Source organism: Haliotis rubra, unplaced genomic scaffold (genome assembly GCF_003918875.1).
Source record: "Haliotis rubra isolate DU_JTF1 unplaced genomic scaffold, ASM391887v1 Scf175, whole genome shotgun sequence".
NCBI lineage: Eukaryota > Metazoa > Mollusca > Gastropoda > Lepetellida > Haliotidae > Haliotis > Haliotis rubra.
This window is the reverse complement of record NW_025765725.1, coordinates 903,959-924,066: the sequence shown is the minus strand read 5'-3', so window position 1 is coordinate 924,066 and position 20,108 is coordinate 903,959. Positions and strand designations below refer to the sequence as shown.

The following is a 20,108-nucleotide window of genomic DNA, read 5'->3' as shown; positions in this document are numbered from 1 at the left end:
TGAGGGGTAGATATATATGTGTAGGGGTGTACTTTGAGGGGAAGATGTGAGGGTAGAGATATGTGTAAGGGGGTGTACTTTGAGGGAAGATGTGAGGTGTAGATATATGTGTAAGGTGTACTTTGAGGGAAAGATGAGAGTGTAGATATATGTGTGTAGGTGTACTTTGAGGGAAGATGTGAGGGTAGATATATGTGTAGGGGTGTACTTTGAGGAAGATGTGAGGTGTAGATATATGTGTAGGGGTGTACTTTGAGGAAGATGAGGAGTGTAGATATATGTGTAAGGTGTACTTTGAGGAAGATGTGAGGGTATAGATATATGTAGGGGTGTACTTTGAGGAAGATGATGAGATGTAGATATATGTGTAAGGTGTACTTTGAGGGAAGATGAGAGGAGTAGATATATATGTAGCTGTGTACTTTGAGGGAAGATGAGATGGTAGATATATGTGTAAAGGTGTACTTTGAGGGGAGATGTGAGAGTGTAGATATATGTGTAAGGTGTACTTTGAGGGAAGATGATGAGAGGGTAGAGATATATGTATAGGGTGTACTTTGAGGGAAGATGTGAGTGTAGATATATGTGTAGGGGTGTACTTTGAGGAAAGATGAGATGGTAGACATATGTGTAAGGTGTGTACTTTGAGGAAGATGTGAGTGTAGATATATGTGTAGGGGTGTACTTTGAGGGAAGATGAGATGGAGTAGATATATGTGTAGGGGTGTACTTTGAGGGAAGATGTGAGGGTAGATATATATGTGTAGGGGTGTACTTTGAGGGAAGATGTGAGGGTAGATATATATGTGTAAGGTGTACTTTGAGGGAAGATGAGAGTGTAGATATATGTGTGTAGGGGTGTACTTTGAGGGAAGATGAGAGGAGTAGATATATGTATAGGGGTGTACTTTGAGGAAAGATGTGAGGGTAGATATATGTGTAAGGGTGTACTTTGAGGGAGAAGATGAGGGTAGATATATGTGTAAGGGTGTACTTTAGAGGAAGATGTGAGTGGTAGATATATGTGTAAGGTGTACTTTGAGGAAGATGAGATGAGTAGATATATGTGTAAGGGTGTGTACTTTGAGGGAGATGAGAGAGTAGATATATGTGTAGGGTGTACTTTGAGGGAAGATGTGAGGGTAGATATATGTATAAAAGGGTGTACTTTGAGGAGAAGATGAGATGGTAGATATATGTGTAGGGTGTACTTTGAGGAAAGATGTGAGGGTAGATATATATGTGTAAGGGTGTACTTTGAGGAAGATGAGATGAGTAGTAGATATATGTGTAGGGGTGTACTTTGAGGAAGATGAGGGAGGTAGATATATGTGTGTAGGTGTACTTTGAGGGAAGATGTGAGTGTAGATATATGTGTAAGGGTGTACTTTGAGGGAAGATGATATGAGTAGTAGATATATGTAAGCTGTGTACTTTGAGGGAAGATGTGAGGGTAGATATATGTGTAGGTGTACTTTGAGGAAGATGAGAGGAGTAGATATATGTGTGTGAGGGTGTACTTTAGGAAGATGTGAGAGGGTAGATATATGTGTAGGGTGTACTTTGAGGGAAGATGTGAGATGTAGATATATATGTAAGGGTGTGTACTTTGAGGGAAGATGTGAGGGTAGATATATGTGTAAAGGGAAGTGTACTTTGAGGAAGATGTGAGGAAGTAGATATATATGTGTAAGGGGTGTACTTTGAGGGAAGATGTGAGAGTAGATATATGTGTATGGGTGTACTTTGAGGAAAGATGTGAGGGTAGATATATATGTGTAGGGGTGTACTTTGAGGGAAGATGAGATGGTAGTAGATATATGTGTAAGGTGTGTACTTTGAGGGAAGATGTGATGGTAGATATATATGTAGGGTGTACTTTGAGGGAAGATGTGAGGGTAATGTAGATATATGTGTAGGGTGTACTTTGAGGAAGATGAGAGGGTAGATATATGTGTAAGGTGTACTTTGAGGGAAGATGAGAGGGTAAATATATGTGTAGCTGTGTACTTTGAGGGAAGATGAGATGGTAAATATATATGTGTAAGGTGTACTTTGAGGGAAGATGTGAGGAGTGTAGATATATGTGTAGGGTGTGTACTTTGAGGGAAGATGAGATGAGTAGTGGAACATATGTGTAAGGTGTACTTTGAGGAAGATGTGAGGTGTAGAGATATATGTATAGGGTGTACTTTGAGAGGAAGATGAGATAAGTAGATATATGTGTAATGTGTGTACTTTGAGGAAAGATGAGATGGTAGATATATGTGTAGGGGTGTACTTTGAGGAAGATGAGATGTAGTAAACATATGTGTTAGGTGTACTTTGAGGGAAGATGTGAGAGTAGATATATGTGTAAGGTGTACTTTGAGGGAAGATGTGAGATGAGTAAATATATGTGTAGGAGGGTGTACTTTGAGGAGGAAGATACTGAGGGTAGATATATGTGTAAGGTGTACTTTGAGGGAAGATGAGAGTAAACATATATGTGTAAGGGTGTACTTTGAGGAAAGATGTGAGGGTAGATATATGTGTAAGGTGTACTTTGGGGAAGATGAGATGGTAAACATATGTGTAAGGGTGTACTTTTGAGGGAGAGATGTGAGGAGTAGATATATGTGTAAGGTGTACTTTGAGGGAAGATGAGATGGTAGATATATGTGTAGGGTGTACTTTGAGGAAGATGTGATGTGTAAATATATGTGTAAACAGGGTGTACTTTGAGGAAGATGAGATGAGTAGATATATGTATAGGGGTGTACTTTTAGGGAAGATGTGAGGGTAGATATATGTGTAAGGTGTACTTTGAGGGGAAGATGAGATGAGTAAATATATGTGTAGGGGTGTACTTTGAGGAAGATGAGAGGTAAGTAGATATATGTGTAAGGTGTACTTTGAGGGAAGAAGATGAGATGGTAAACATATATGTGTAGGGTGTACTTTGAGGGAAGATGTGAGGGGGCAGATATATGTGTAAGGGTGTACTTTTAGAGAAGATGAGATGGTAGTATATATATGTTAGGTGTACTTTGAGGAAGATGAGAGATGAGTAGATATATGTGTAAGGGTGTACTTTGAGGGAAAGATGAGATGAGTAAACATATATATGTGTGAGGGTGTACTTTGAGGAAGATGAGATGAAAGTAGATATATGTGTAGGGTGTGTACTTTGAGGAAGATGTGAGGGTGTAGATATATATGTGTAAGGTGTACTTTGAGGAAAGATGAGATGGTAGACATATGTGTAGGGTGTACTTTACTTTGGAAGATGTGAGGTGTAGATATATGTGTAAAAGGTGTACTTTGAGGAAGATGTGATGTAGTAAACATATGTGTAAGGTGTACTTTGAGGAGAGATGTGTAGATGTGTAGGGAAGATATATGTATATGTGTAGGTGTACTTTGAGGAAGATGAGATGAGTAGACATATGTGTAGGGTGTACTTTGAGGAAGATGTGATGGAGTAAACATATGTGTAAGGGTGTACTTTGAGGAAGATGAGATGAGTAGAAATATGTGTATAGGTGTGTACTTTGAGGAAGATGTGAGGGTGTAGATACATGTGTAGAGGTGTACTTTGAGGGAAGATGAGATGAGTAAACATATGTGTGTGAGGTGTGTACTTTGAGGGAAGATGTGAGGGTAGATACATGTGTAAGGTGTACTTTTAGGGAAGATGAGATGGTAAAACATATGTGTAGCTGTGTACTTTGAGGGAAGATGTGAGGGTAGATATATGTGTAGGGTGTACTTTGAGGAAAGATGAGATGGTAAACATATGTGTAGGGGTGTACTTTGAGGAAGATATGAGGGTAAACATATATGTGTATAGGGTGTACTTTGAGGAAAGATGAGGAGTGGATATATGTGTATGTGTACTTTGAGGAGATTGAGGATTGAGTAGAAGATGAGATGGTAAGCTTGATATATGTGTAGGGGGTGTACTTTGAGGGAAGATGAGATGGTAAACATATGTGTGTTAGTTGTACTACTTTGAGGAAGATGAGATGAGTAAACATATGTGTAGGGGTGTACTTTGAGGGAAAGATGAGATGGTAAACATATGTGTAGGGGTGTACTTTGAGGAAGATGAGATGGTAAACATATGTGTTAGGTGTACTTTGAGGAAGATGTGAGGGTAGATATATGTGTAAGGTGTACTTTGAGGAAGATGATATGGTAAACATATGTGTAAGGGTGTACTTTGAGGAAGATGTGAGGGTAGATACATGTGTAAAGTGTACTTTGAGGAAGATGAGATGGTAAACATATGTGTAGGGTGTACTTTGAGGGAAGATGTGAGAGGTAGATATATGTGTAGGTGTGTACTTTGAGGGAAGATGAGAGAGTAAATATATGTGTAAGGGTGTGTACTTTGAGGAAGATGAGATGGTAATATATATGTGTAAGGTGTACTTTGAGGAAGATGAGATGGTAAACATATGTATAGGGGTGTACTTTGAGGAAGATGTGAGGGTAGATACATGTGTAAGGTGTACTTTGAGGAAGATGAGATGGTAAACATATGTGTAAGGGTGTACTTTGAGGAAGATGTGAGGGAGTAGATACATGTGTAAGGTGTACTTTGAGGAAGATGAGATGAGTAAACATATATGTGTAAGGGTGTACTTTGAGGGAAGATGTGAGGGTAGATATATGTGTAAGGTGTACTTTGAGGAAGAGATGTGTAGATATAGGTAGACATATGTGTAGGGTGTACTTTGAGGAAGATGAGATGTGAAGATAAACATATGTGTAGGGGTGTACTTTGAGGTGAGAGATGGGATGGTAAACATATGGAAGATTGGAGGGTAGGCTTTTTGAGGAAGATGAGATGTAAACATATGTGTAGGGGTGTACTTTGAGGAAGATGAGATGGTAGATATATGTGTTAGTGTACTTTGAGGAAGATGAGATGAGTAAACATATATATAGGGGTGTACTTTGAGGAAAGATGTGATGGTAGATATATGTGTAGGGGTGTACTTTGGGGAAGATGAGATGTGTAAATATATGTGTAGGGGTGTACTTTGAGGGAAGATGTGAGGGTAGATATATGTGTAAGGTGTACTTTGAGGAAGATGAGATGATGGTAAACATATGTGTAGAGGGGTGTACTTTGAGGAAGATGTGAGGGTAGATACATGTGTAAGGTGTACTTTGAGGAAGATGAGATGGTAAACATATGTGTAAGGGTGTACTTTGAGGAAGATGTGAGGGCAGATATATGTGTAAGGTGTACTTTGAGGAAGATGAGATGGTAAACATATGTGTAAGGGTGTACTTTGAGGAAGATGAGATGGTAAACATATGTGTAAGGGTGTTCTTTGAGGAAGATGAGATGGTAAACATATGTGTAGGGGTGTACTTTGAGGAAGATGTGAGGGTAGATACATGTGTAAAGTGTACTTTGAGGAAGATGAGATGGTAAACATATGTGTAAGGGTGTACTTTGAGGAAGATGTGAGGGTAGATATATGTGTAAGGTGTACTTTGAGGAAGATGAGATGGTAAACATATGTGTAAGGGTGTACTTTGAGGAAGATGTGAGGGTAGATATATGTGTAAGGTGTACTTTGAGGAAGATGAGATGGTAAACATATGTGTAGGGGTGTACTTTGAGGAAGATGAGATGGTAAACATATGTGTAGGGGTGTACTTTGAGGAAGATGAGATGGTAAACATATGTGTAGGGTGTACTTTGAGGAAGATGAGATGGTAAACATATGTGTAAGGGTGTACTTTGAGGAAGATGAGATGAAACATATGTGTTAGGTGTACTTTGAGGAAGATGAGATGGTAAACATATGTATAGGGGTGTACTTTGAGGAAGATGAAATTGTAAACATATGTATAGGGGTGTACTTTGAGGAAGATGAGATGGTAAACATATGTGTTATGTGTACTTTGACGAAGATGAGATGGTAAACATATGTGTAAGGTGCACTTTGAGGAAGATTAGAAGGTAAACATATGTGTAGGGGTGTACTTTGAGGAGATGAGAGGGTAGATATATGTGTAGGGGTGTACTTTGAGGAAGATGTGAGGGTAGATGTATGTGTAGGGGTGTACTTTGAGGAAGATGAGAGGGTAGATATATGTGTAGGGGATGTGTACTTTGAGGGAAGATGAGATGAGTAAACATATGTGTGTAAGGTGTACTTTGAGGAAAGATGAGATGGTAAACATATGTGTAGAGGTGTACTTTGAGGGGAAGAGATGATGGTAATGGGATGTACTTTGAGGGATATGTGTGTAAGGTGTACTTTGAGGGAAGATGAGATGGTAAACATATGTGTGAAATGTGAGGTGTACTTTGAGGAAGATGTGAAGGTAAACATATGTGTAGGAGGGTGTACTTTGAGGAAGATGAGATGGTAAACATATGTGTAGGGTGTACTTTGAGGAAGATGTGAGGGTAGATATATGTGTAAGGTGTACTTTGAGGAAGATGAGAGGGTAGATCTATGTGTAGATGGTGTACTTTGAGGAAGATGTGAGGAGGAATATGTGATGGTGTACTTTGAGGGAAGATGTATGTGTAGGATATATGTGTAGCTGTGTACTTTGAGGAAGATGAGAAGGTAGATATATGTGTAGGGGTGTACTTTGAGGAAGATGAGAGGGTAGATATATGTAGGGTGTACTTTGAGGGAAGATGTGAGGGTAGATATATGTGTAGGGTGTACTTTGAGGAAGATGAGATGGGTAGATATATGTGTAAGGTGTACTTTGAGGAAGATGAGAGGGTAGATATATGTGTAAAGGTGTACTTTGAGGAAGATTTGAGGGTAGATATATGTGTAAGGTGTACTTTGAGGAAGATTTGATGGTAGATATATGTGTATGGGTGTACTTTGAGGAAGATGAGATGGTAAGCTTAAGCATATGTGTAGGGGTGTACTTTGAGGAAGATGACATGGTAGATATATGTGTAAGGGTGTACTTTGAGGAAGATGTGAGGGTATGTATATGTGTAGGGTTGTATTGCGAGGAAGACAGAGTGTAACTTTGAAATGAATGCACCGAATTAGAAAGGCCCTACTTAGAAAGGAGTCCAACTCAAGCATAGCGGGTTTACATTACCTCAGCTGTAGGAGAGATGTTTATGGAGCCTTATGGATTCTGTTTTTCTTGATACATATTTTTAGATACGATAGTTTTATTCCAGACACAAATGTTAATATCATCGTGAGCCAGTGGAGTGTGCCTGTCTAGACCTTCGTCCAGACACAGTCTCGTTATTACCGATACCATACCTATCTCCCCACATAAAATAACTACGGTCTCTCAACCCCACATACCAATTTCCCAACATAACATATCTATAGTCTCTCAACCCCACATACCAATTTCAAAGCATACCATAACTATAGTCTCTCAACCCCACATACCAATCTCCCACATAACATAACTATAGTCTCTCAACCCCACATACCAATTTCCCAACATACCATAACTATAGTCTCTCAACCCCACATACCAATTTCAAAACATACCATAACTATAGTCTCTCAACCCCACATACCAATTTCAAAACATACCATAACTATAGTCTCTCAACCCCCCATCTCCCCACATACCAACTATTCTCTCAACCCCACATACATACATATAACTATAGTCTCTCAACCCCACATACCAATCTCCCACATAACATAAACTATAGTCTCTCAACCCCACATACCAATCTCCCCACATAACATAACTATAGTCTCTCAACCCCACATACCCATCTCCCCACATAACATAACTATAGTCTCTCAACCCCACATACCCATCTCCCCACATAACATAACTATAGTCTCTCAAACCCCACATACCCATCTCCCCACATAACATAACTAGTCTCTCAACCCCACATACCCATCCCCCACATAACATAACTATTCTCTCAACCCCACATACAAATCTCCCAACATAACCTAACTATAGTCTCTCAACCCCACATACCCATCTCCCACATAACATAACTATAGTCTCTCAACCCCACATACCCATCTCCCCCTTACATAGACATAACTAGTCTCCTACCCTACATACCCATCTCCCCCCCATAATACCTATCTCTCTACCTACCCCACATACCAATCTCTCCCTACATAACATAACTAGTCTCCCTGACCCCACAAACCAGTCTCCCTACATAACATACACTATAGTCTCTCTACCCCACATACCAGTCTCCCCACCCTAACATACCATAGTCTCTCAAACCTACCCAACATACCACATAACATCTTCCTACCCCACATACCACCTCCTACTCCATAGACATACCAGTCTCCCTACCCCACATTACAGTCTTCCGACCCCACATACCAGTCTCTTAGCCCACATATCGATCACCCTACCATATTTACCAGATTTCCTACCCGACATACCAGTCTCTTACCCCAAATACCACTCTTCCTACCCCACATACCACTCTTTCTACTCACATACCAGTCTCCTACCCCACATACCAGTCTCCCTCCCAACATACAACACTAATTACCCACAAACCAGTCTCCCTACCCCACATACCAGTCTACCAGACTCCTAGCCCACATACCAGTCTCCCTACCCCACATGCCAGTCTCCCTACCCCACATGCCAGTCTCCCTCCCCACATACAACACTAATTACCCACAAACCAGTCTCCCTACCCCACATACCAGTCTACCAGACTCCTAGCCCACATACCAGTCTCCCTACCCCACATGCCAGTCTCCCTACCCCACATGCCAGTCTACCAGACTCCCAGTCTCCCTACCCCACATACCTCCCTCTCCATACCAGTCTCCCACATGCCAGTCTCCCTACCCCCACATACCAGTCTGCCTACCCCACATCCTAGTCTCCACATATGCCAGTCTCCCTACCCCACACATACCAGTCTCCCTACTCCCCACATACCAGTCTCCCTACCCCACATACCAGTCTCCCTACACATACCACAGTACCAGTCTACATACCAGTCTCCCTAGCCCCACATACCAGTCTCCTACCCCACATCCAGTCTCCTACTCCTAGCCACATACCAGTCTCCTACCCCACATACCAGTCTACCCAGACTCCCCACACATACCAGTCTCCCACCCCACATACCAGTCTCCCTACCCCACATACCAGTCTCCACCACATACCAGTCTCCTACATACATACCAGTCTACCAGACTCCTACTCCCCACATACCAGTCTCCCTACCCCACATACCAGTCTCCCTACCCCACATACCAGTCTCCCTACCCCACATACCAGTCTACCAGACTCCTAGCCCACATACCAGTCTCCCTACCCCACATGCCAGTCTCCCTACCCCACATACCAGTCTCCCTACCCCAACATACCAGTCTCCCTACCCCACATACCAGTCTCTCAGACTCCTAGCACATACCAGTCTCCCTACCCCACATACCAGTCTCCTGCCCTTACATACCTCCACATACCAGTCTCCCTACCCCACATACCAGTCTCCTCAGACTCCATACTCAGTCTCCCACCCCACATACCAGTCTCCTACCCCACATACCAGTCTCCCTACCCCACATACCAGTCTCTCTCCTACCCAACATACCAGTCTCTCCCCATACTTAGTCTCCCTACCCCACATACTAGTCTCCTAGCTCCACATACCAGTCTCCTACTCCCACATACCAGTTCTCCCTACCCCACATACCAGTCTCCCTACCCCACATACCAGTCTCTCCCTACCCCACATACCAGTCTCCTAGACTCCTAGCCCACATACCAGTCTCCCTACCCCACATACCAGTCTGCCTACCCTCCTTACATGCCAGTCTGCATACCCCACATACCAGTCTCCTTTAACATACCACATACTACCCCACATACCAGTCTCCTACCCCACATACTCAGTCTCCCTACTCCACACATACCAGTCTCCTACCCCACATACTAGTCTCCTTCTACCCTACACCACTCCAGCTCCACATACCAGACTCCTACCCCACATACCAGTCTCCTACCCCACATACCAGTCTCCTACCCCACATACCAGTCTCCTATACCCCACATACCAGTCTCCTCACCCACATACCAGTCTCCTACCCCACATACCAGTCTCCTTACCCCCACATACCAGTCTCCTAGACTCCCCCACATACCAGTCTGCCTTCCCCACATACCAGTCTCCCTACCCCACATACCAGTCTCCTACCCCACATACCAGTCTCCCTACCCCACATACCAGTCTGCCTACAACACATACCAGTCTCCCTACCCCACTTACCAGTCTACCTACCCCACATACCAGTCTCCATACCCCACATACCAATATCCTACCCCAACATACCAGTCTGCCTACCCCACATACCAGTTTCCTACCCACATATACCAGTCTCCCTACCCAACATACCAATCTCTAGACCCCACATACCAGTCTCCTCTACTACCCCACATACCAGTCTGCCTCTACCCCACATACCAGTCTCCTACCCCACATGCAGTCTCTCCCTTCCCCACATACCAGTCTCCTTCCCCCACATACCAGTGCCTACCCCACATCCAGTCTCCTACATACCAGTCTGCTCATTCCCACATACCAGTCTCTACCCCACATACCAGTCTCCCTACATCCACATACCAGTCTCCTACCCCACATACCACTCCCTACCCCACATACCAGGGCTGCCCACATACCAGTCTCCCTACCCCACATACCAGTCTGCCTACCCCACATACCAGTCTCCCTACCCCACATACCAGTCTGCCTACCCCACATACCAGTCTCCTACCCCCACATGCTGCTTCCACCCTACCCCCACATACCAGTCTCCCTTACCCCACATACCAATCTCCTACCCCACATACCAGTCTGCCTACCCCACATACCAGTCTCCTACCCACATACCAGTCTCCCTACCCCACATACCAGTCTCCTACCCCACATACCAGTCTCCCTACCCCACATACCAGTCTGCCTACCCCACATACCAGTCTCCCTACCCCACATACCAGTCTCCTTCCCCACATACCAGTCTCCTACCCACATACCAGTCTCCCCTCCCCACATACCAGTCTCCCTACCCCACATACCAGTCTCCCTACCCCACATACCAGTCTCCCTACCATACCAGTCTGTCTCACCCCAGTCTCCCTCACCCCACATGCCCAGTCTCCTACCCCACATACCAGTCTCCCTACCCCACATACCAGTCTCCCCACCCACATACCAGTCTCCTACCCCACATACCAGTCTCCCTGCAACATACCACACTCTCCTACCCACATACCAGTCTCCCTACCCCACATACCAGTCTCCTTACCCACATACCAGTCTCCCTACCCCACATACCAGTCTCCCTTCCCAACATTACAGTCTCCCACCCCACATACCAGTCTCTTATAACCCACATACCAGTCCCCTACCCCACATACCAGTCTGCCTACCCAACATTACAGTCTCCTACCCCACATACCAATCTCCTACCCCACATACCAGTCTCCCTTCCCCACATACCAGTCTCCCTACCCACATACCAGTCTACCTACCCACATACCAGACTCCTACCCCACATACCAGTCTGCCTACTCCACATACCACTCTCCCTACCCCACATACCAGTCTGTCTACCCCACATACCAGTCTCCCTACCCCACATGCCAGTCTCCCTTCCCCACATACCAGTCTCCCTACCCCACATACCAGACTCCTACCCCACATACCAGTCTCCCTACCCCACATGCCAGTCTCCCTACCCCACATACCAGTCTCCTACCCCACATACCAGTCTCCCTACCCACATACCAGTCTCCCTACCCCACATGCAGTCTCCTTCCCCACATACCAGTCTCCTACCCCCACATACCAGTCTCCCTACCCCACATACCAATTACCACCCCTACCCCACATACCAGTCTCCCTACCCACATACCAGTCACCCCAGTCTCCCTACCCACATACCAGTCTCCTACCCCACATACCAGTCTCCCTACCCCACATACCAGACTCCCATCCAACATACCAGTCTACCTACCCCACATACCAGTCTCCCTACCCCACATACCAGTATCCCTACCCCACATACCAGTCTGCCTACCCCACATACCAATCTCCCTGGCCCCGAATATCAGTCTCCTCTTTCCCACAAAATAGTCTCCCTACTGCCCAGTTCCAATGTCCCTAGCTCTCCCCCACCCTCTCCATCAACACCACCACACACATACACAATCCCCCAGACGCCAGTCTCTATCCACATGAACCGAGGGGAGCTCGTCCATCAAGACTTCCTCCAGTCTTCCAATCTAGTCGAGACACAAGTGTCCCTACCCCCTTTAAACCGAGGGAGTGGGTCCCCCTAGACCCCCACCCTTTACCCCACCACAACACTAGTCTTTGATCCCCGTTCCCCTTGCACCGGGAATGCGGCCATCTAGACCACCCCCAGACACCAGTTCACCTCATGCCGATGAAGGGGGAGTGCGTCTCCCTTGACTTTACTGAATGTACAATTCACCTTACTCATTCACATTCTCCGCTCTGGCATGGAGCCAGCATATTTCGACTAGATCCACTGTTAAAACATCGGTACAAAGAGCGTGGAAAGAGGCCAATATCCACGAAACCAAATCTTGCAAGTGTAAGGAGAATCTTGCTATTTTCTTCAAACATTTGAGCGATGCACAAAAAGATATTCAGACAGACTAATTCAATATGTCTGGAAGATAGAAATATGTCAACATACAGGATGGAAGTTGTACGTGGGCACAATGATAAGTAAGCATGGATACAGATAGCTGTATATGGATACACTTATGTAAAGGTAGGGTAATACATCTAACAGCGAAGAGAGCAGGAAAGATGTAATTTTAGTAAGCTTTGGGTAAAGGTCGATGATTATTAAGTAAGTTCAGGTATGACAGAATATTTAAGGTGAGCTACTGTACAGGCATAATAATTCATGCTACTTTCGAAACAGGTAGGATAGTCAAGGTAAGCTGTGGATCAGGTAACATAATCAAGGAAAGCTAGTGGGCATGGAAGATAATCAAGGTAAGCTTGGGTTGGTTCGGGTTCATGAACGTTAAGTAAGGTAAGCTACTATTCAGGTAAGACATAGAACTTAATAAATGAAGTAGCACTATGCCATTCGTAAGCCAATGATAAAGTATAGAGTTACGATAGGTCGTAATGTTACGAAGGCTTTGTGGATCGGGACCCAGGTGGGATAATGAAGGTAACCTGGGGCACTGTTAGGAGGTGAGGTGAGGTGAGGTGAGGTGAGGTGAGGTGAGGTGAAATGGGGTCGTAATTCAGAATATTTCGATAAATATGACGACGTGCACGTGTGTGTATGTGTGACTGCGATACCATGCCGCAGTGAAGCATGAATACCCAACTCAGACACATTATACTGACTCCGAGCCGACCAGTCCTTGTTGTACCCATTAATGCCGAGCGCCAGGCAGAGACCAACAAGTACCATATTTTAACGTCTTTTGGTATGACGCGGTCGGGGATCGAACCCGCGACCTTCCGCTCTCCGGGCGGACGCTCTAACCACGACACCACGGAGAGGTACAGGTAGGAATGATGGAAACCCAGGGCATAAGTATGATAATAAAGGCAAGGTAGGGTACACGTATGTACGTTAATTAAGGCAAGCTAAGGTTCAGATAGACCAACTTACGCAGGAGAAGTAAGGTATCGGCAGGAATATCAAGGTAAGCACAGGGATCACTTATGGTAATTAAATTGAGCTGTGAGTTAGGTAAGATAATGAGGATAAACTATGGTGCAGGTGGGATAATTAATGTAAGCCATTGTTCAGTTAGTTTCAATTGGACAATTAAAGTAACTATGGCTGACGTAGGACAGTTCAGGTGGGCTGTGACTGAAGTAGGACAATTGAGGTGGGCTGTGACTGAAGTAGGACAATTGAGGTGGGCTGTGACTGAAGTAGGACAGTTGAGGTGGGATGTGACTGAAGTAGGACAATTGAGGTGGGATGTGACTGAAGTAGGACAGTTGAGGTGGGATGTGACTGAAGTAGGACAAGTAGGACAGTTGAGTTGAGGTGGGCTGTTGAGACTGAAGTAGGACAGTTGAGGTGGGCTGAAGTGACTGAAGTAGGACAGTTGAGGTGGGATGTGACTGAAGTAGGACTGAAGTGGGACAATTGAGGTGGGCTGTGGGCTGTGACTGAAATTGAGGTGGGCTAGCTGACAGTAGGGACAATTGAGGGACAGTGGTGGGATGTGACTGAAGTAGGACAATTGAGGTGGGCTGTGGGACTGAAAGTAGGACAGTTGAGGTGGGCTGTGACTGAAGTAGGACAATTGAGGTGGGATGTGACTGAAGTAGGACAATTGAGGTGGGCTGTGGCTGAAGTAGGACAATTGAGGTGGGATGAGACTGAAGTAGGACAATTGAGGTGGGATGTGACTGAAGTAGGACAATTGAGGTGGGATGTGACTGAAGTAGGACAATTGAGGTGGGCTGTGACTGAAGTAGGACAGTTGAGGTGGGATGTGACTGAAGTAGGACAGTTGAGGTGGGCTGTGGCTGAAGTAGGACAGGTTAAAGGTGAGGTGGGCTGTAGGAGGTGGGCTGTTGCTGAAGCTGAGGGGATGAGACTGAAGTAGGACAAAGGTGGGAGGACTGAAGTAGGCTGTGGCTGAACAGTGGGACAATTGAGGTGGGCTGTGGCTGACGTAGGACAATTGAAATGTATGTATGTATGTATGTATGTATGTATGTATGTATGTATGTATGTATGTATGTATGTATGTATGTATGTATGTATGTATGTATGTATGTATGTATGTATGTATGTATGTATGTATGTATGTATGTATGTATGTGTGTATGTATGTATGTATGTATGTATGTATGTATGTATGTATGTATGTATGTATGTATGTATGTATGTATGTATGTATGTATGTATGTATGTATGTATGTATGTATGTATGTATGTATGTATGTATGTATGTATGTATGTAAAAGCCATGTATGTAAAATAACAAACAAGAACAGATCTTGTAATCAAAAGAAAATAACAAACAGAACAGATCTTGTTCAGATAAAGGAGTTTTGACATGGAGAAATATCTGGACTCATCTAATTGTTATGATTAATAATTTGTCGTTGGGTGTTGATATAACGATACCAACGTTGTGTATCAATATTCCTTTTGTAGTTTCAAAAGTTACAGAGGTTTTTTTAGCGATTTCGTTTATAAATGGAAACAGCACCTTTTACAAGTTGGTAGTTTAACTGGTAGGGGAGGTAATAAGTTACACACGTACTGTACTTTAAAGGTGGATTTTTGCAGTGATTTTTATGTTAATTGTAATGTCTCGCTCTATGAGAAAAGCACTAGATTTGTTTAGATGTGCGGTAGCGCAGCTTAGAATCGAAACTGTAAAGATTTTATTGAAGATGAGATGTTTTATTGCATTGTCCTTTGTATGCTGATGAGCGATTGCAACTTTTATCTAAATGTACAAGTCTTTTAGATGTTTTTAAAAATCTGGGTATGTTGAAAAAGTTAGTTTTCTTCTAGCTTGTCCAGGTGTGTCGTTTTTATCTGTCAAAACCTGCCTTAATATTCTTAAAAAGCGTACTGCAAATTTGTATATAGCTTCTTAATGTAACTTGTACCCTTATTATTGCATTTTTAATATTCATATATTGTACTCTGTATATTGTGCACAAATGTCTCTCATAATTCCGTACGGAATGGCTCAACATTTTACAGTGATATAGCATCATTCGTTTTCTTTATTGAAAATAGACGTTTAAGTTTAAACAGACTAGGCCATTCATAGAAATAACTTGGAATATACATCATCCCGCTGTTGAAGAAGAGCTTTGGGATATGGGTTTTAGAAGGAAAAGGTATTTTTCATAGCACATATTTCATGTATGTCCTCAGCGTCTTCTTTCTACGAATAATGTGACAATGGACTGTTTCTCCACACAGCTGTGAGTTTCGAGTCGAATTGTGGTGGTCAGGGTTTCCGGAAATGTAACCGTTGTCCTAACCATTGTAAATCGATACCTTGTAAATGTTTTAATGTGCTACTGAAGTGTAATAGCTTGTATGATAACAGGCTATCTTGTCCCAACAAATAAATTTTATCAGGATATACTCTGTACTCCCATTGGTGTTCTCTATTTCAATAAGGGATTACAGGGATTTCATGAAATCCCTGAGCTAATATTTCAGTAATTTCATGAAATCCCTGGAAATTTTAGGGAATACATGAAATCCCTGGGGGTCACAGGGATTTCATGAAATCACTGACTCTTTCAGGGATTACGTGAAATCCCTGGTTTCACACATTCCCTGTAACATATATATACAACATCTCTAGTGTATCTCCATAGACCTTCCCCGTTGTTCACCATACCAGCTTCTATATGCTCCATGCAAATATCGCCTCATGTGTGTGGGTGTGGCGATATATACTTGTCACACCGATAGTACAGCAGTGGGCCTACACGTCTATGCTACGGATTGTCACGCTTGAGTGTATTTGCATGCTTGTCCGTCGTTGTCGGCAAAGAAGTTCCTTCAAGTAAGGGGATGAAATAACTACGTCGAAACAATAGATCAGGACCCAATCGTCAAATGTCACAAGTCGACATATTCGGATACCTTTATTTATCCCGTATAGATTGCATTATTTCGCAAATACAGATAAAACGCAAATATCCATCCCTTTCTCGAAATATGTAGCTACAGAAGCAATGATACATATTTGTTTCCGCTTGTTAACTTACCTCAAAATAATCCGTCCACATGAAGCTAAATACTCCGGGTTGTGCAGTTGACAGAACGATATCCAGTCTAGGAATCAAGGACTTAGATCTCCCACCCGACGGCGCTGATGTCTGTCTCGTCAAAGTGACGTAATCTCGCTGTTTCCCAGCTGGGTCTCGCGTGGCTGCAGCTGGCGATTGCCTCGATACACGCTTCATGTGAGATACTGTTTGTGATAATAACTAATATCGATGGTGTAAGATTGTAACATAATGGATATCGTGTCCACTTGATCTCGGATGTACTCGGTAGATGTTTTGACTAGTGTAAGATTGTAACGTAATGAATATTGTGTCCACTTGCATTCGGATGTACTCGGTAGATGCTTTGACTGGTGTGAGATGGTAACGTAATGAATAGTGTGTCCACTTGCATTCGGATGTACTCGGTAGATGTTTTGAGTGGTGTGAGATTGTAACGTAATGAATATTGTGTCCACTTGCATTCGGATGTACTCGGTAGATGTTTTGACTGGTGTGAGATTGTAACGTAATGAATATTGTGTCCACTTGCATTCGGATGTACTCGGTAGATGTTTTGACTGGTGTGAGATCCTAGATTGTAACGTAATGGATATCGGGTCCACTTGCATTTGGATGTACTCGGTAGATGTTTTGACTGGTGTAAGATTGTAACATAATGAATATCGGGTCCACTTGCATTCGGATGTACTCGGTGGATGTTTTGACTGGTGTAAGATTGTAACGTAATGATTATCGGGTCCACTTGCATTCGGATGTACTCGGTAGATGTTTTGACTGGTGTGAGATTGTAACATAATGAATATCGGGTCCACTTGATCTCGTATGTACTCGGTAGATGTTTTGACTGGTGTGAGATTGTAACATAATGAATATCGGGTCCACTTGATCTCGGATGTACTCGGTAGATGTGTTGACTGGTGTGAGATTGTAACATAATGAATATCGGGTCCACTTGATCTCGGATGTACTCGATCGAGGTGTACTCCCGGGTTTTGCAGATGACAGAAGGAAATCCAGTCTAGGAACCAAGGGTTTAGATCTCCCACCCAACGGCGCCGATATCTGTCTCGTCAAAGTGACGTGATCTCGCTGTTTCCCAGCTGAGACTCGCGTGGCTAAACTAAACGACAACGAAACGAATTGTATGACTGGACCCGTGAAGAATTGGTCTCCAGCTGCTCATGCTTGTCGTATGAGACGACTAAGGTGTTCAGGCTCGCTGACTTGGTTGAGATATGAAATCTCATCCCAATTGCGTACTACTACTAGTACTACTACTACTGCAACTACTACTACTACCACTGCTACTTCTGCTACCTCTACTTCTACTACAGACCCGTGAAAGTCCGGGTTAGAGTTGGTGTTCAGCAACCCATGTTTGTAAGAGGCGACTGACGGGATCTGGTGGTCAGGCTTGCTGACTTGGTTGACACGTGTCATTGGTTCCCAATTGCGTAGATCGATGCTCATGCTGTTGATCACTGGATTGTCTGATCCAGACTCGATTATTTACAAACCGCCGCCATATAGCTGGAATATTGCTGAGTGCGGCGTTAAACAACAAACAAGCAAGTCACTCACTCACTGTATCACTGATGTACGGCACATTGTAATACATAAGTTACACCATGTAACTGTTAAGCTACACACTATGACACGCTGTATTGTGTAATGCATCGGTCCTTAGGCCCGAAGCAGACTAAAAGCCACTCGGACCAACAGCTTTTGTCTTTCGGTCTTTATGGCCGACAGCTTTTTTTCCCCCAATAACTGACATATCCCTGTGAGAACATTCTGATTCAGACTTTTAAGAAAACTTGGATCTTGACATGGATGTTGACTTTGTTGTAAATGAAGACTAGTCAGTCTCTAGAGTTAAATTAAGCGCCATGAACATGCATTCGTGGGTGGACACTGGCGCTTTATAAATATCCCTATTATTATTATTATTTAACTTATTTATTATTTATTTTGTTTGCTGGGAATTACTTATATTGTAGCTGAAGTATATGGCCTACACATTCTGATCAGGACCCACAACTTTTTATTGTTCTGGGTTCTTATTCGGGGTTATGGGCAAACACTGGTGCAATGCATATATAGCACCATACAGCAAATACGTAATACTTACTATAACTGATACCCTGCACTATGTAAATTATATTCATAAGGTTCGGCGTATAATTGACAAGTTACACAGTATACCATACGATCATTTAACAGAGGTTGAACGGACATATTTTCAGGCATTGAAAACAAACAACTGTAATTATTTCGTCCATCACAACTTAAGCCTTGTGTTCTCCTAATATAGACTAGACAGATATATCATGTGGGAGAATTGCCCCAGCATAGGAATCCTTCAAAATAGTTCTTAATCAGGTGTACAATAATGTATAATGAACACTAGAGGAAACATCAAATTTCATGTTACATGACAATGATGAACGCAATTGAGAATGAAGGATGAATAAACTCACGAATACATGGGCTATGGTTTATCCGTTGATGAAATACGAGTGGATGCTTGAAAGGCGAGATAACCGAATAACAAATGGACGACTTAATAAACCTGGGCTAATGAGTAGGCGGCTGGTTGGATTTGTTGCTGGGTTTTTGAAAGCATTGAAGTGTGAGTGTGAGTGCGTTGAGTTAGAGAGTATTGCATTGTGTGCAGGTTTGTCAGATGAACGGAGGATTTGATTGTGTTAGAGAGCATTGAGTACCGTTGTGCAACGATGGTTGAGTTAGAGAGTATTGAATTGTGCAACGATGGTTGAGTTAAAGGGTATTGACTTGTGCAACGATGGCTGAGCTAGAGAGTATTGAATTGTGCAACGATGGTTGAGTTAAAGGGTATTGAATTGTGCAACGATGGCTGAGTTAGAGGGTATTGAATTGTGCAACGATGGCTGAGTTAGAGGGTATTGAATTGTGCAACGATGGTTGAGTTACAGGGTATTGAATTGTGCAACGATGGTTGAGTTAGAGAGTACTGAATTGTGCAACGATGGCTGAGTTAGAGAGTATTGAATTGTGCAACGATGCTTGGGTTAAAGGGTATTGAATTGTGCAACGATGGCTTGGGTTAGAGAGTATTGAATTGTACCCCAGTGTGTCAACTCAATCGGGGATTTGATTGTGTTAGAGATTATTGAATTGTGCAATGATGGTTGAGTTAGAGGGTATTGAATTGTGCAACGATGGTTGAGTTAGAGAGTATTGAATTGTACCCCAGTGTGTCACCTCCACACGGGATTGCATCATGGCAGTTGTAATGTGTAATTTCAACTAGTTTGTTATATATACGCTGAACCTTACAACTATAATTTACATAGTGCAGGGTGTT

The 20,108-nt window shown here is 43.2% G+C and overlaps 2 protein-coding genes across 3 annotated transcripts in view; one reads left to right on the top strand and one right to left on the bottom strand.

Annotated features, from left to right (window-relative positions):
* LOC124272961 (extensin-3-like) overlaps positions 1-12,306 on the top strand; it is a 41,090-nt gene extending 28,784 nt beyond the window's left edge. The window contains exon 3 of the mRNA XM_046708203.1: positions 12,132-12,306. Within this exon, the coding sequence (XP_046564159.1) occupies positions 12,132-12,306 (175 nt within the window). The remainder of the gene's footprint in view (positions 1-12,131) is intronic.
* Positions 1-17,014, bottom strand: part of LOC124272998 — a 94,518-nt gene extending 77,504 nt beyond the window's left edge. Inside the window, exon 1 of one of the 2 annotated variants that reach the window (XM_046708232.1) lies at positions 16,736-17,014. The gene's annotated coding sequence lies outside the window, so the exon portion shown is untranslated. The remainder of the gene's footprint in view (positions 1-16,735) is intronic. The other variant, XM_046708231.1, reaches the window with a different exon arrangement.
* Between the last annotated feature and the right edge of the window lie 3,094 nt (positions 17,015-20,108).